The sequence below is a fragment of the Balaenoptera ricei genome, chromosome 7 (genome assembly GCF_028023285.1).
Source record: "Balaenoptera ricei isolate mBalRic1 chromosome 7, mBalRic1.hap2, whole genome shotgun sequence".
NCBI classification, from domain to species: domain Eukaryota; kingdom Metazoa; phylum Chordata; class Mammalia; order Artiodactyla; family Balaenopteridae; genus Balaenoptera; species Balaenoptera ricei.
The window spans coordinates 89,085,066-89,103,526 of NC_082645.1; the positions used below are offsets into that span (position 1 = coordinate 89,085,066).

The 18,461-nt window shown below is 35.1% G+C and overlaps 1 protein-coding gene across 3 annotated transcripts in view; it reads left to right on the plus strand.

Moving 5' to 3' along the window:
- NBEAL1 (neurobeachin like 1) overlaps nucleotides 1-18,461 on the plus strand; it is a 161,692-nt gene that overhangs the window by 131,670 nt on the left and 11,561 nt on the right. For all 3 annotated transcript variants that reach the window (XM_059928503.1, XM_059928504.1, XM_059928505.1), the window contains 8 exons: nucleotides 572-712; nucleotides 2,378-2,508; nucleotides 5,644-5,753; nucleotides 9,637-9,754; nucleotides 11,162-11,259; nucleotides 13,600-13,716; nucleotides 16,177-16,266; nucleotides 17,958-18,067. In XM_059928503.1, the coding sequence (XP_059784486.1) occupies nucleotides 572-712; nucleotides 2,378-2,508; nucleotides 5,644-5,753; nucleotides 9,637-9,754; nucleotides 11,162-11,259; nucleotides 13,600-13,716; nucleotides 16,177-16,266; nucleotides 17,958-18,067 (915 nt within the window). The remainder of the gene's footprint in view (nucleotides 1-571; nucleotides 713-2,377; nucleotides 2,509-5,643; nucleotides 5,754-9,636; nucleotides 9,755-11,161; nucleotides 11,260-13,599; nucleotides 13,717-16,176; nucleotides 16,267-17,957; nucleotides 18,068-18,461) is intronic.

Sequence of the window (18,461 nt, forward strand, 5' to 3'; positions counted from 1 at the left end):
AAATAGACTATTCAGTCGTTTTGTAAGATTTTGAAAAATTTTTATTGTCGTGTAGTTGATTTACAATGTTGTTTCTGCTGTACAGCAAAGTGAATCAATTATACATATTTTGTAAGATATTAATAGAAAATTGTTAGATGAAAAAATAAGTTGTGAACAATATATAATGTATAGTGGTTTTATATTAAAATATATATTTATATTAAAATATATATTAATTCATAATTCAGGATTGACACATATTCATCAAAATGTTAATATTAATTATCTCTGGGAAGTGCAATTATAATTGATTTTAAATTTCTTCATTTTTGGTAGTTTCTCTCTGGTTTCTAATTTATCTATAGTGAATATGTATTATTGCATAATACAAAAGTGTTCCAAAATCCAATATTAGTGCTATTTTATTGTTCAGAAAAAAGTATTAATAAAATTTTTTTCATTTATTAACATGATGTGATGATACAAATACATAGTTTCTTAAAAACTGTGTTTTCAGCAATACAATGCAAGCATATGTCCTAAGTTAATTTTACTATTGTGCTTATAAAACTTTAGCTTCTTTTTTTAGATACGAAAATTTTGAGGATCCTATGGGAACTATTGATAAATTTCATTATGGTACTCACTATTCAAATTCTGCCGGGGTTATGCACTATCTTATTCGTACAGAACCATTCACCACCCTCCACATCCAGCTTCAGAGTGGAAGGTATGTTTTGGGTAAATAAGCTATTTTCTTAAGACTGTATGATAGTGTTGAAAACTCTTTGCCTTCATGTCATGTACTGTTATAACAGGGCCTTATCTTTTTTTTCTCCTCTGTTAGGTTTCGATTCATATACTAGCCCCCTAGATAAAAGCAGCCAAACTAGTTTGAGAACAGGTCACTCAAACTGACTTACACAAATGACGTTTAAGGTGAATTCCTTTTTACTGCTATCCAGTAAGATTACAGATTTCCAATAAACACATGATTAACATCGTTAGTCATCAGGGAAGTTCAAATCAAAACCAAATTGAGATACCTCTTTCCCCGCATGAGGATGGCTATAATAAAAAAGACAGATAATACCTACTGTTGATGAGTATGTCGAGAAATTGGAATAATTATGTACCGGTAGTGGGAATGTAAAATGATGCAGCCTCTGTGGAAAACAGTCTGGCAGTACTTCAAAAGGTTAAAGATAGAATTACATATTACCCAGCAATTCTACTCCTACGTATATACCCCAGATAACTGAATACATATGTTCATGCAAACACTTGTACACAAATGTACTTAACAGCATTATTTATAATAGCCAAAATATGGAAACAACAAAAATGCCCATCAACTGGTAAAGGAGTTAATAAAATGTGGTATACCCATGCAATAGAATATTATCTGGCATGAGTTAATAAAGGGAATGAAAGATTGATATATGCTACAACATGGATGAACCTTGAAAGCAGTACGGTGAATAAAATAAGCCAGACACAAAATGCCATATATTGTATGATTTACGTAAAATGTCTAAAATAGACAAATCCATAGAGACAGAAAGTAGATTAGTAGTTGCTCAGGGGTGGAGGGAGAGTGAATGGAGAGTGACTGCTATTAGATGCAGGGTTTCTTTTTGGAGTGATGAAAATGTTCTAAAATTGATTGTGGTGATGGCTGCACAGCTCTGCATATACTGAAGGCCGTTGAATTGTTCACTTAGAGCGAATTATATGTATGTTAATTATGTATCAGTAAAGCTGTTCTCCCCCACCCAAACAAAAAGATTCTGCCATTAAAGCTGTACCTCTCCTGCAATTTGAATATACCATTATTAGACTTTATTGATGACACAGTCATTGACTATAATTAAATTTAGAGTTCTGCTAAGTTTAGCTCTGCTTCAAAACAAGGTTGCTAGGCATAAAGAGTCATATTAGTCATTAACTGTCACTTAGAAGTCATCATTTATGGAATAAATCCAGGAAAACACTATCAAAGGAGATGAAACAGAAGGGGTTTATGCTGTTTGTGTTTAGCCAGAACAATAAAATTGCAGCATGACCACGTGAGCTTCTTTCAACTACCATAGGCCCATGATGGAACTTGAAAATAAAGTTAAAATAAGATAATAGTATATGCAAGTAAAGTATAAAAGCTTTAGCTATAGAACTATTTCCCTAACTCACCCTCTGGTTTTTAGCAAAAGAGTTTGTAAAGATACTTATGTATCAAGGATTAACTCAGCAGCATTTCCATAGATCTGTTAACTATGTATATAAATACTATAATACTTAGAGTGATATTTAAACTCTGTAATTTTAAAATATCCAAATAATATTTATTCACTTTCTGTAATAAATTTTACTGATTAAAAATTATCTCCACATGCAGGTTTGACTGTGCAGATCGACAATTCCATTCCATCCCTGCTACCTGGCAGGCTCTCATGGACAATCCATATGATGTGAAGGAACTTATTCCTGAATTCTTCTATTTCCCAGAATTTTTGGAAAATCAAAATCGTAAGAAATAGGAGATTAAAAATTGGACTGAACAGGTCCCAATGGAGAATCCTGAAAAATATCTTTTAGGACATTTTTGTGATGACCTCTAGATTATTTAAGGTTCATTCTGTCATGTATTATTCAGTGACAGGGCTTAAATCATGTTCAGGTACTAGTCTTCTACGGAAGTGCTACAGTGAATAAGATAAATGAGTCAAATTTGAATTGGTAAGAGAATTTATCAGAGTACAGTGTTTACTAGAGAAGCAAAAAATGGCTATATGCTATTTCAGCTATAAATCTCCGTGGGTTAAAAGTGTTTGAGTTAGATAAGATGAAGATTTATACCAGGGGTCAGCAAACTATAGGTTCATGGGCCAAACCTGTGGGCAGACCCATGTGTTTATAAATAAAGTTTTATTGGAATACAACTAGCCAATTCATATACATAAACTGTGGCTGCTTTCACAGTATAATGGCAGATTTGAGTAATTGCAACAGAGACCATAGGGCTCACAAAGCCAAAAATATTTATTCTTTGACCCTTTGTAGAAGTTTGCTGACTCCTTTTACAGCAGAAGACAGGAGGCAAGTTGAAAATAATGACTGGGTATAAGTTACCATAATATTTAAAAAACCATATTATGTTTTTGAAGAAAAGAATCATAGAGTGAAATATGGTCTTTAAAAATGTCCAAATAATTTTTCTATGAGGTAGGTTTAGATTTATTTTAAGTACAAATAAGGAAATTGGCAAGGTTCTTACTACTGGTGTTCTTTAGGGAAATTCCAGTGTCAAAGGGCTGTTACAACTTCTTTTTCCTCCCCTAGCACGTAATGTTAATGTTTGACCCTTTGCTTGCTCAGTAGAGTTGTTTGTCCTGCTGGTGAAAGCATATCCAGGACTTCATGACCTTCAGTTGTGCACTCTGGGGCAAGTTGTTGGAGGCAAGGCATCTAATTCTCAGAGTAAGGCAGTTAGAAGTGGTCACCTTCAGAAAATCAGATGCAACTGTTGACTAAGTGTGATCCTAGACTCTTAGTCAGCCAGAGGATTGGAGTCTTCTAAAGCAGGGTGTCTGGGATAGTAGGAATGAGCAGATTAAATTTGGATACAGAATTTAAGGTTTGCCTAGCTTGACAGTTACTCACATTCACCACAGCTAGTTGCTGTCTTGTACTACTGTCCTGGTGGCCTCCAATTCTAATTATACATTGCCTCTTTATTTGAAATGAGCTGGGTAGGAGAAAGCAAAGTATGTTAGAATGACAACAAATATTAATAAAACCAACTCAAAATTGTGCAAGCAAGAAAATTTTAGTACTTTCTATAATAAAAATCCTGAGATATGGTAACTTAACAACATATCAAAGCCAAGTTCTTTCTGTATTTTTACTCTGCTGGTCTGGGTGTTTTGGCTTTGTTCTTAGCTAGTTACTGTCATGATTACAAACAACTAAAGCAATTCTAGGCATCATAGGCAGATACAACAGTGTCTTAGAAAGAAGTGGGACTTTTTTTTTTTTTTTTTTTTTTTTCTTAAATATATATATATATATATATATACTCAAGGATATTTATTGGAGCACTTTTTTTTTTTTTTTTTTTCTACTTTATTTATTTATTTTATTTTTATTTTTGGCTGTGTTGGGTCTTCGGTTCATGCAAGGGCTTTCTCTAGTTGAGGCAAGTGGGGGCCACTCTTCATCGCGGTGCGGGGACCGCTCTTCATCGCGGTGCGCGGGCCTTTCACTATCGCGGCCCCTCCCGTCGCGGGGCACAGGCTCCAGACGCGCAGGCTCAGTAGTTGTGGCTCACGAGCCCAGCTGCTCCGTGGCATGTGGGATCTTCCCAGACCAGGGCTCGAACCCGTGTCCCCTGCATTAGCAGGCGGATTCTCAACCACTGCGCCACCAGGGAAGCCCAGAAGTGGGACTTTTAATTCTTTGTGTCCTTTCTTAAATTTGAGAAACCCTTTCTCATAATCTCCCTTCACTGTCCAGAGCTGGGTCATATACCAATCCCTATGCCAGTACCTGCAACAAGCATGAAATATAGGGCAGGATGGATACTTGAATAAAAGCAAGGTTCTTCTGCCAGATAAGGAGGAATGGCTATCAGGTGGCCAACAATATCTGCTATACAGTAGTTGGGTTAAGGCCACACACCCTGTGCATCCTGTCATTCTGTGACACTTAAACCTCTCTTCAGCTTTAAGGGCACGCTGATATTTTTAGGCAGCATCTTTAATGAAGGTCTTTTGTGTTAACACTTTTCCCTTTCCACACTGTCTGAACAAGAAAATCTCATCTTTGGGACAATTTTGTCAAAAGTACTGTGTTCTAACTAGAATGAGCAAATCTTTACATCAGTATCTGCTTAAAATAGTGGTATATAAATATATTGTTCTTCCGTAAGACAAACAAGTCATTTTAAGTTGTAAGTTACACCAAAAAGCTCTAAGGAGCTCTATTTTGTAAATTAACCAACCATTAGAAGGACTATGTTAATTATTTTTAATGTAAGAAGAATGCTTACTGTTGCATTTTTGTTCAGGTTAAGGGTTTTGGTCATAACTATAATTTCCTCCACTTTTTTCAGCAAAAAAAACTATTATCTGATTTACCTTCTAATAACTAATTTTAAACTATCTTATTTTCATTTACCTTTTTAATCAACTGATAAAATGCATTCCAATAAATAAGAATTATTTTTACCTGTTCAATAAACTTATATCAAGAAGGGAACTTGATGGGGGGAGGGATAGATTGGGAGTTTGGGTTTGACGTGTACTCAGGGCTATATTTAAAATAGATAACCAACAAGGACCTGCTGTATAGCACAGGGAACTCTGCTCAATACTCTAATAGCCTTAATGGGAAAAGAATTTGAAAAAGAATAGATACATGTATATGTATGGCTGAGTTGCTTTGCTGTGCATGTGAAGCTAACATGGCATTGTTGATCAACTATACTCCAATATAAAATAAAAATTTTAAAAAAAGAGAAAGGAACTTGATTCTCACCTTTTACTCTTAATAAAAGAGGAAGAAAAGCCTTCAGTTTTGCCAAGGAATATACCTTTTTATTTGTTTTACTTGATTTATTTAAATCTAAAATGATTTGATACATTTATCTTTTACATGTCTTAGAATTTAACTTGGGTCGTCTACAAGTTTCCAGAGAACTAGTAAATGATGTCATTCTCCCCAAATGGGCTAAGTCAGCTGAAGATTTCATCTATAAACATAGGAAAGCTCTGGTAAGATTTTTGTGTTTAGTTATTAGACAAATCAATAAGATAAAGATATATGTGTTTTCCAGAGGATGATGGAATAAAGTATATCTATTATTTTCCTGGATTAATTTGTAATCTATTATATGTGCTGTTTTAGAAAGTATAATATAGTAATTTCTACCTATTGTATGTGAAACTATTTCGGTCACCAAGCTGGTATAGTTTGATTTTCACAGTTCCCACATTTGTTTCAGATCTAACAGGAATAAGTACTTTTTTTTTCCTCTGAAGGATTCCAGTAAGTTTTTAATAAGACAGCTAAATAAATCCTAAATGCCACTTAAAAATTTTACTAGTTTTTTTTTCCTTCAAACTATAACCCAGGTACTATTTTTTATTTTATTTTATTTATTTATTTATTTATTAAACATTTAAAAAATTTTTTTATCTTTGGCTGTGTTGGGTCTTCGTTTCTGTGCGAGGGCTTTCTCTAGTTGCGGCAAGTGGGGGCCACTCTTCATCGCGGTGCGCAGGCCTCTCACTATCGTGGCCTCTCTTGTTGCGGAGCACAGGCTCCAGATGCGCAGGCTCAGTAGTTGTGACTCACGGGCCTAGTAGCTCCGCGGCATGTGGGATCTTCCCAGACCAGGGCTCGAACCCATGTGCCCTGCATTGGCAGGCAGATTCTCAACCACTGCACCACCAGGGAAGCCCCAATTTTACTAGTTTTTTAGCTATATTTCCATTTTGGAATTGAAGGACTAGTGAGAGTTAGTTTAATGTTGCTATTGTGTTATTATCTTGCAGATTATGCTTTTTCCCCCCACAAGAGCCCACTTAGCTTTCTATCTAAACTGAAATGTTACAGATTCTGAAACTAAATAGGCCAGTACTTGGAAACATTCCTTGTCATTAGTACATAGTTAGTCAAGTTTACAAAATGCAGGATTACATTATAACATTTGTAAGCAGTAACCCCATGCATGAATAAGGAATTGGGAAAAAATAAAACAACTCTGAAAAATAATCCGTTACTTTTTAACTAGGCAGGAATTTCTCAGACGCTTCCTTCTGTGTTATCTATGACAGTAAGCAGGGGTCCAGGATTTTAGGAAGACATACTCCTCATTAATAAGAGGTTGAAGTTTGTGTTTCAGTTACGTATTGCCGTGTAACAAACTATCCCAAAATTTAGTGGCTTAAAACTATAGCCATTTTATTATTTCTCACGCTTATGTGAGGTGACTTGCCTCAACTAGGCAATTCTTCTGGTCTTGCTTAAGGTTCTCATCCCCTTGCAGTCATATGGCAGCTGAGGTTGGAGTCATCTGGAGGCTGCATTGAGACACTGGGATGCTGACTTTTCTCCCTCTCCCTGTAGTCTCAGGATATCTCCTCTTCATGTGGTCTCTCTAACTGATTAGCCAGACTTCTTACCTGGCAGCTCAAGGCCCCCCAAGAATGCAAAAATGGAAGCTTCTACACTTTCTTAAGGCCTGAGGCTGTGAACTGTCACAGTATCACTTCTGCCTTCTTGTCATGGTTAAATAGTAACAGGATCAGTGCAGATTCCAGAGGAAAGAAAGTAAACTCCATCTCTTAATGGTTGGAGTGAGAAAGAATTTGCAACTATCTTTAATCCACCATACACAGGCTGCCCTCTGGCCATGAAGTATTTACATTCCTTCTACATGCAAAATGTACATACTTCCTCTCAAGACCTTCCCAAAGTCTCAGCTCATTAAGGCAGGGTTCTGCAGACTTTTTCCGTAAAGGACCAGCTAGTAAATATTTTCATTGGCTGTAAACTTAGTCTGTGTTGAAATTCTGCCATTGTAGTGCAAAAGAAAATGGGGGGGGGCTTCCCTGGTGGCGCAGTGGTTGAGAATCTGCCTGCCAATGGAGGGGACACGGGTTCGAGCCCCAGTCTGGGAAGATCCCACATGCCGCAGAGCAACTAGGCCCGTGAGCCACAATTACTGAGCCTGCGCGTCTGGAGCCTGTGCTCCGCAACAAGAGAGGCTGCGATAATGAGAGGCCCACGCACCGCGATGAAGAGTGGCCCCCACTTGCCGCAACTAGAGAAAGACCTCGCACAGAAACGAAGACCCAACACAGCCATAAATAAATGAATAAATAAATAAAATTTTTAAAAAAATTCTGACAACTACCACAAACACCACACAATCCAGAAAAATAAAATATTAAAAAAAAAAAAAGAAAATGGGGGTATGGCTGTGTTCTGCTAATCTACAAATCTGGCTGCTAGTAAGGTTTGGCCCACAAACAGTAGTTTGCTGATCCTTGCATAAAGGCATGAGGCCTGAAGTCCAGAATCTTATTAGTCATCTAAATCAAATCCATGTGTGGATGAAACTACTACAGTATCTCCTCTTGGATCTGAAGACTGAAGTAAGGAGACAAGTTATCTGCCCCCCATGTAACAGTGGTGTAACAAGGACAGGAAAACTATAATAGACACTAACATTAAAAAGGAAGCGAGAAAACAGAGGCATCTAGCCTCTTGTTTATAACAATTCAGAATTCCAGCAGGGGCATGCTCTCAGTTACTTTACTAGGGCCCAGTGCTATTCCCTGATATTGGTTCTCCATGGATCTTTTTGTTCTACCCTGGGCTCTTGGCTTTTCACTCTGAGTCATTCTTTTCCATAAAAACTAAAACAAAAAACATTGTTTACAGGAGTATCTTTGCAAGCCTCTTTCCTAACCGTGATAAGCTGGAAGCCAAATTCTCTTTTATTTTTTGAACAGTTTTTAACTTTTTCAGCTTGAATTAATGCAATTTCTTTTAAAATGTTATGGGTTTCTTACGCATCAACTCTGTTGGGCAAAAACCATTCCACATTACTTTATGAGATAGTCATTATCTCCTTTGGGCTGAGTGGGAGGCTACAATGGGAAAATGTTCTTAAGGTTAAGATGCTCTATTGTCTAGTTGAGTGGGTCTGTGACACACAACCTAAAATCTTTGAGATCTCAGCAGATTGTTTTTTAGCCACACTCCTGATCTAAACTTTTCCCCAAGGCCATATTTTACTGGAAACATTCTGATTTAAGCATTAACTTAGGCCATTTCTCGCTTTGAGAGTCTGCTTTCCAGTGATCCTGGAAATGAGAAATAATTTTCGTACCCAGCAAGACCCAGCTCCTTTATATATTTTTAAAATTATGCTTAAAACCCAAACAGTTCATTTTTAAAACTCATCCTTGCTCCTCCCACACATAATCACAGGCAGCTAAAAGAAGCCAATTAGCATTTAAAAACATTCTGTCTGGAAATCTCTGTCCCCAGATCCAAGAGTTCATTAGGTACCCTTTCTATCTTTCATGTAACGAAAACATGAGTTCCCTTTTCTCCTGTCTCCAATAACAATTTTCTTATGGTCTTTCAACTCCTCACTAACAGGCTCCGGGTTCTTTAAGCCTCTGCCTGCCACCAAGTTCACCTCTTAGTTGGCGGTGTTGGGGGAGTGTGGAGGGAGTGATTTTTCAGCTATCTTTAATCCACCCCACTGCGGTTTCCTTGTTTCCTTGAATTGAATTTCTGGACTATTTCAGTGGAATTTTCACAACAAAGATGTATTCCACAGCTATCATTAATTTTTTTGTTGTTCATATTTGGGCTATAAGAATATTTGTTATTTTCTTCACCCATTAGTTAGGAGATGTATATGTAGTAAATATTAATAAATATGTCTACATTTTACTAGATAGAATATAGTCAAATTGGATCAATGTTTAACATGATTTTGAGATAATTTTATTTACAGTGATAAGATTTGTGTGTGGAAATGCTTAAAATGCTCTTATTTTTTTAAAGGGCCTATCATTACGTTGTAGTTGGAAGGTATCTCTATATTAATTGCTAAATTTGTTTTTTTTCTAGGAGTCTGAATATGTTTCTGCTCATCTTCATGAATGGATAGATCTGATTTTTGGCTATAAACAGAGGGGGCCAGCTGCAGTGGAGGCACTCAACGTTTTCTATTACTGTAGTTATGAAGGTATAAGCCTATACTTTTTCTCTTACATTTTGTTAATAGAAAATATTATTTAATATGTGTTTATACATGGTATTTTGGGCATAAGTATTTAACACAAGAAAGACTACATTTAAAAAATAGTTTTAGTGATCTTTTCTATTTGAAAGGCTGCTGCTTTTTTTTTTTTTTAAGTTTTTTCTTTTTTTTTTTTTTAATTTATTTATTTTTATTTTTTATTTTTATGGCTGTGTTGGGTCTTCGTTTCTGTGCGAGGGCTTTCTCTAGTTGCGGCAAGCGGGGGCCACTCTTCATCGCGGTGCGCGGGCCTCTCACTATCGCGGCCTCTCTTGTTGCGGAGCACAGGCTCCAGACGCGCAGGCTTAGTAATTGTGGCTCACGGGCCTAGTTGCTCCGCGGCATGTGGGATCTTCCCAGACCCGGGTTCGAACCCGTGTCCCCTGCATTGGCAGGCAGATTCTCAACCACTGCGCCACCAGGGACGCCCAAGGCTGCTGCTTTTTAAAAAAATAGTAGTTAAAATGTCAATTATTGGTGGCATAAAAGATTTTGATCTCTGGCCATATGTGTCCTATTCAGTTGGGTCTGAATATTCTGTATTAAATTGTTAGCAGACATTAAATAAGACTTCTTAGAATTAAAATAACAAATTCTTCCAGTGTTAATAAGATGACATTATTCTAATGTTTAGCTCTGGATCAAGAACATTTTCTGAAGGCTTTGAAAGGCTTAAGAAGGTGTTCTTTCCTAATCCTTCCATAGAGCTAATAGTTCTAAAGATTATGAATAGTGTGAAGTTTTATGAATTTGATCAGAACCCACATGACTTTTGGTAAATAGACAAGCATGTTTTTACCTTGCTGTATTCATTTGATAACAGTTTTGTAGGAGGGTAGTATAGCATGGTGGTTAGGAGCATAGACTTTGAAATCAGACTTTACCTAGTTTGGTCAATTACTAGCTATATAACAATAGGGATTAAGTATGGCTGGTATATTCAGTTAGCCAGAATATCACCTTGCCCAACTTTTGTTAGATAAACTGATTTATAGCAGTATTTTTGTGCGGTTATTACACTTGTTTCAGCTTAACTATCGTGAAGAAAGCAATCAGGTGTACTATGAGTATTGTGTGCATTTTTATAAGAGAAACTTTTATAGACTACCAGTTAACTTTTGTTTAAAATATTTTAGTTCTAAACAGTGGGTGGAATTTATTTTTGTACATATTTAATATCTGAAGCTTTACTGATTTTTTAAAAATTATCTCTTTACAGTATTTTTATAAATTGATGAATGGAATAATATTTTGTTGAAAATATACTAATCAGTCTCTGATATGTTAAACAGTTGTGTAGCTTGCTGATTTGTTTTCACTCTATAGTGAATTGACTACTTCTCTTGGTTTCAGGAGCTGTGGATCTGGATGCCTTAACAGATGAGAAGGAAAGAAAAGCCTTAGAAGGGATGATTAACAATTTTGGGCAAACACCTTGTCAACTGTTAAAGGTAAAGCATAAAATTTATTGATTACCGAAGTCCAGAATTTAATTGCTAAGGAATAGTACTACCAGTATTTTCAAGGTTTTTAATGATTTAAAACCTTATTTCAGAATAATCTAGAATTTGGAAAAAATTATACTGTCACTTTAAAAATAAATAGATTTAAATGATTGTTCCTATTTTGAATGACAAAATATTGCCATCAAAATCCACATATTCAGTCAATTCGTCTTAAGTCACAAAGGATTTATATTTACTCAGAAAGCCAATCACATTTATTTTGTTGTTTCTGGGAAAGGAAAAGGTGAGGTTGAAGGCCCCTGTCAGGTGAGCTATTACTCCCTCCTTTATTAAATGGAGAAGGAGCTCTAACTGAATACCAGTTAGGTTATACCATTAAAGCTGTTCTAATACTGGGACTCATTGCATGTATAAGACTTCTAGTAGCTGACATCTGCCCCCAAAGTGTTCTTACCATCCAGAGCCCAAACCCAGTCCTAAAAATCAAATTGCAAAATATATAAAATCGAAGTATAAATATTACTGTATTTCTTTTCCCATCCTAGTATCTGAAGTTAAATTATTGTCTTCCTGATTGCATACAGCTTTGGATTCATAGACATTAATCCAATATTAGTTTGCAAAGACGTCTTAATCTTTGTTAGTATATGAATTTGGAAATGAGGAATACATAATAATATACCATTTATTAAGTTAATACTTTCCTCTGCAAGCACTGTGCTAAGTGATTTACCTAACCTTCACAGTAAATATTCAATTATCCTTATTTTATACATGATGAAGCTGTATTTCATAGAAATTAATACCTAGCCTATAACACCTTAGAAAAATCAAATACTTTTTTCCAACTTTACACAACTAGAATGTGACTGGGACAGAATTTGGATGCATGATCGTCTAACTCCAAATCCTTTCTTCCATGCCATGTTTCCTCTGAATTAATAGCTGTAAGCCCCCTTGTTGAACTTGTAGATCATTTTTCCATTCTTATGGGCTGTTATTTATATCCTAATTATGACACTTTCCACCTTAGTTAGTTGTACATTTATCCATTTGCCTCACTATATTATAATATGTTAAAGATGGCAACTTTTTAAAAATCATTTTTGTATCTTTCTTGCATATAGTTTGTGGGCAGTAAGTATTTGTTGAATTGAAATCTCCACAGCTATAACAGCAACAGTATATCTAAACTCTGGCTTATAGATGAACTTCTGTTAATTCAGTTATCAGACCAAGATTTATAATTGTTACTATTCCTTAGCAACAGTTTGTTTGAATCCTCCAACATTGATTTTTGCAGAATATTCATATTTGAAATTAATCTTTATTCCTTACCTGCTGATAGTCAGAAGGCAAAAGTAACAGAATAAAACAGAACACTTCATTGGACTTTGAAATAGATTCTATAATATTTTTGCAGCAGCTTTACTTTTTTTTTTACAAGGGCAGTGCTAATTAGTTTTTATGATAAAAAAATGACATAAAAATCAGCTTTTGATTTCAAATAAAGTGAATAATATTCACATGGATAATTCAGAGGTAAATATTGAATTAGAGCTGTCAAATCTGTTTCCTATAATCTAATATTTTGCAATGGAGTTAGAATCCTCTTTAGCTGGATTTCTATTCTGAATTTTAACTGTGGCATTGGAATATTAATTTGACTTGTAATTTTCTTCTCATTTAAAAAGGTGATAATATCTTTTGTTTCTGACATTAAAAGTAAGGAATAATAATAACTTATTTGAAAAGCAATGCAGTAATATCTATAATTTGATTCTGAGAATATTGACATTCAAATCTTATTTCAGGAATTAAAGATTCACCCGTATTATAAATTTTGACTTTTGAATAATGTATTTAATTTGACCAAACATATACATAAGCATGTACCATATTTATGATACTTTTCTATGTGTTGAAAATCCAAAAATGAATATGACTTATTTTCTGACTTTAAGGTACCTATTGTCTAGTTGGGAAAGACCATAACCAACTATATGTAATCCAAAAAAGAAAGAAATAAGTACTAAATAAAATACTAAATAATGTAGTGTGCTGAGAAAAATAATAGAATAGTTAATTCTGACTTAGAAATTCAAGAGAGAGATCAGTACGAAAAACTTTAAAGTAGAAGTAGGGTTTCTCTAGGAATGAAGAGGGCCTGAACTCTGGCAAGGAAATTGAGCAAAAGCCAGGAGTTGTCAATAGTACATGATATGTAATCCATCATAGCTAGAGTCCGGTATGTATGAAGGAATATAGTGAGAGATGTTTTAATGTAATTATGGAATTATTTTTTTCTTAATTTTTTTTTTGAAGGAACCACACCCTTCTAGATTATCAGCAGAGGAAGCAGTGCAGAAGCAAACCAAAACAGACACTTCAACCTTTAACTTATTTCAACACCTCCCTGAACTCAAGTCATTTTTTATAGAGGTAATATCCAACTTGATAATATCAAAGGATTTTCTCTGTGAATTCTGTACACTTCATTGTTCCTTTTGTTCTTTAATGGAGAGGGTGGATTTTAATACTTAATCCAAAATAGTAAATAATACTTCAGTAATATGTTCTTAGATTTTTTAAAACAACCTTGTTGAAAGCTTTTGTTTGCTACTGTAATGTTTGTTTTGGCTTTCTTTCTTCCAGCTTCACGTTCTCCTGAAGGAAACATAAAGAGGAAGAATAATTTGATTTAAATTGCTTTTTGTGTCAGTTGAGATGATATGTAGAGGAAGTCTAAAATAACTTTTAATTACAATGTCTACTCTTATATAAAATTTGGCCCATGAGTCAGATTATTAATTGATGATGTCAGAAGGAATAGTCAGGTGGAGCAAGATAGATAGTTAATGCTGTTTTTGAAAGAATACCTTCAAATTCACATGTTTAAATATACATATTGAATTACAGTTGATTCTTGAACAACACAGGTTTAAACAGTGTGGGTCCACTTATACTTGGATTTTTTTTCAATAGTAAATACTACAGTACTACATAATCTGGGATTGGTTGAATTTGTGGGTGCAGAACTGCAGATAAGGAGGAAACGCAGATACAGAGGGCTGACTATAAATTATATAATAATGCATGGAGGGTTGGTGTCCCAAACCCCCGTGTTGTTCAAGGGTCAGCTGTTCTTTGAATAGTTCAGAATGTGAATATGAAATGCATTAATACCTATACGTTTGGTTAGGACAGATAATATTAACTCTTTTGGAAGAATACAAAATGATAAAAAGTTACTGAGAATAGATTGGAGATGTGCATAGAACAAGGAATAACTCTCATGCCATACAGCAAATGGGTGGTAAATGTTTTCTTAAAGGGCCAGATCGTAAATATTTTGAACTTTGTACCTACATATCATTTGAAGGTGCTTAATTCTTCCAGTAATGAAATGTGACAACATGATTTTGTCTCCCAGGGAAGCTCATTAGAGACTCAGCTCTGCCTAGCACATTCCAAAATTCTAGACTCCCAAAAGAAAAGCCTGTATTCAGACGATTGTTTGCACAAATAGTCTAGGCATAGTGAGCCACATGTATTATTGAAGACAAGTTTTATATCAGTGTAAGGAAGTCTTTGCCTGCCAAGTTCCCTGATGCCAGCCAATGGCCAACCTTGCAAGCAGCCTTTCTAAGGAGAGCAGTCTCAGTCCTGCTATGTTAACTTTTTGCTACACATAGGGCAACCCACAAAACCCTATTTGACCCCTAAACTGATGGACATGTAATAAGATATTTATTATGTAATGCTGATAAAAGTATTTTCATCATGTCTAATCATTTGTGGCATTGTTTTTTATAGTACAATACATTCTGAGTTCTGTCTGCAGATGCAGTGGCATTTGCCCCTCTCTGCACCCACCCCAAGTCACAGGGTAGCTTTCCTCAGGGCCAGTGTCTGGAGCAGGATAAAGAACACAATAGATATCCTTGGGTACCAATAATTGTTAATCCCTTTTCATCATCATACAAGAAGGTGTTTCCCACTCATTCATATGAAAAGAGAAGGCCTCTTTTAGTTCTCGGATTCCTAGGTATTAAAATGGTGAAGAAAATTGACGTAGCAGTGAAAGCAAGGGGCTTATTAAATGGATTTCTTCAGATACTATTTCCATTTATGCTTGTTTAAATGTCAGTTGTCTTCTCTTGATTAATTCACAGTATGAAGAGAAAAGATATGCATTAACTTCATGTGGTTATACATCATTATTTAGTTCATATAAAGCTACTAGAAAAGCACTTGGCATGTCGTATGTACCCACTAATGTTAGGTTATAATTTATCTAATAAATGTTAGGTATAATTTATGAACTATTGTCACATCAAAAAACTTATTTCAAATCGTTTTTCTCTTTCACACTGTAATAAGATAATGGTGGATGTTTTCTGAGGACTGTCTTTATTTTCTGGTCCTTTGTTGTAGCTTTCAGGAAGGGCCTCAGGTAATGGAATAGATCTATTTTTTGAAAGTTAAACCCAAAAGGAAAATTCCATAAAATATAACTAGTTTTCCCACTTCACTTATTTGAGAAATGTTTTCTTATATGGTCTGTATTTTCTACTTTATATTCATGTCAGTACGGCATGGGAAAAGGAAAGGTTTTAAATCACTGGCTGTTTTAAATGGTTGACACTCCTTGAAATCTACATCCATGTTTAACAGCAGCATAGTGGAATACAAGAGGTGATGGGTTTCAGAACTTTCAAGTCTGCCATTCAAACATGCTATATAATTCCTTTCCTATATTTTAAATTAAGTGATGATATGTTTTGATAGAGTAAAAGGCTATATCACAGGGTTTATCTTTAAAGAAATAGAAGTTTTCAATAATTGTACCTAATAAAGATAGTAGAACCAGCCACTAAACCTCTGTCCTTTATTTTATAGGGAATTAGTGATGGTATTCCACTAATAAAGGCCATTGTCCCCAAAAATCAGTCTCGTTCTTTTATTTCACAAGGCAGTCCTGAGTTACTGGTAAGTTGATTTATACCTTTTCACACTGCCATGTCTATATCCATTACAACTTATGAAAAAAATTGAGAAAATAAAAATTTTTTTAAAGTCTTTTTTAAAAGCATAGGTAAGGGAATTCCCTGGAGGTCCAGTGGTTAGGGCTCCACACTTCCACTGCAGGGGGCCTGAGTTCGATCCCTGGTAGCCTGGTGGGGGAATGAAGATCCCACATGCTGCACAGCACGGCCAAAAAAAAAAAAAGAGAAAATTTTTAAATAGAATTAATAGAATTAATTTGACCAAGTATAAAAATGTATCTTTTATTTACAGAGCTTTTAAGTAGTTCTGTAATTCTTTTTTTTTTAAAATAAATTTATTTATTTATGGCTGCATTGGGTCTTGATTGCTGTGCGCGGGCTTTCTCTAGTTGCGGTGAGCAGGGGCTACTCTTCGTTGCGGTGCGCAGGCTTCTCATCGCGGTGGCTTCTCTTGTTGCAGAGCATGGGCTCTGTGTGCGCAGGCTTCAGTAGTTGTGGCACGTGGGCTCAGTAGTTGTGATGCACGGGCTTAGTTGCTCCGCGGCATGTGGGATCTTCCTGGACCAGGGCTCGAACCCGTGTCCCCTTCATTGGCAGGCGGATTCTTAACCACTGCGCCACCAGGGAAGTCCTTGTTCTGTAATTCTAAAATTTATTTGGAATAATAACTATGTGAAAATACCAGGAAATTTTGTACGAGAAAATTGTGATGTAACCTCTTACTAGATGTTAAAATTTATCATAAGCAGTGAGAATAATGAAAATGAGATATAATACAGAATTGATAAAGCTCCGTCCACATGCAGGACATATTAGTGAGTACATGAATTTCATCATTTAATCCACCTAACAATCCTGTGAGATAGGCACAATCATTATTTCCCTTCTTCAGATGAGGAATTAAAACTCAGAAGTAACTTGCTCAAAGTCACAGAGCTAGCAAGCAAGGGACCCTGGCAAATGGACCAAACCTAGGTCTGTCTTATTCTAATTCTGTCACTTAGAAATGATAAAAATTGAGCATAGCACAGTGAATAGTAGAGATTCCAGAGTTAAACCTATTTTTCTAATTATCCATATTCTGTGTTTGCTTAGAAAAAACATCTAGAAAGATATATAAAAATAGAAGTACTTTTGAGAGGCAGAATTCTTGTGATTTTTCAGTTTTAATACCTGTATATTTTTAAGTTATCTGAATTTTTTTTTGGTAGTCTGTTACTTTTATCAGGGGAGAATAAAGCTTTCCATTTTTTAATGCAAATATTCACTATTACTGTCCCTAATAAAGGGAGACCTTCTTAATAATTCTTCATAAGATCTACTTATGATTTATATTCTAGATGATAGGTATCTTATTTTTATGGTAAGACTTGATCCTTAATTTCTTCTGACTGCCAACTAATAGATGCTAGTAAACTTTGAGAAATTTTGAGGAAAATAATCTTATCCTAAAGAAAGATATATTGGGGCAGCTTTTCTTGCAGAAGGATAACAATGAGCTTTTTAACCATTTGAATTATTTTAAGACTTTCTTAATGAGTCTCATGTTTTAAGTACACAATCCCACACTATTCCCTAAGTGACAAATGCTAACATCATGTGAGCATTTGGTTATTCTATGTCACTTTCTTTAATTTTTCATTTAATGTTTGTCTTCATGTGTTTCTTTTCCAGATAACAGTAAGCATGAATTACGTTATTGGAACCCATGGATGGCTGCCTTATGACAGAAACATTTATAATTACTTTACATTCATCAGGGATCAAACTGTGACAAATCCAAAGTAAGTAAGTGAACATTTAAAGCAAAACAGGTACAGCTAGTACCTTATTGCTAGGAAAAGCAAATAGATTAAACTTTCCAACTTCCAGCTTTCCTGATCCTGGCATACCCTTATCTTGTCTACTTTGAGGCTGTTTACAGAATTGACAGTCTTACTAAATTGGCTTTGAAAGTCAAGATTTAAATCTTTTCCACACCTTCACCAATCTCAACTTCTTTACACTTAACCCTTGAGACTATTTTGTTATATGTATTTTTGTTTAATGAATAATATAAGATTAATGTAGTTTATGAATGTATTTATCACTTATTAATAGACATTTCAAAATGAACAGTTGAAAAGACTTACTTTTTATTTCTTTTTGGAGAGATTAAAAAAATAGTTGATATCGGTC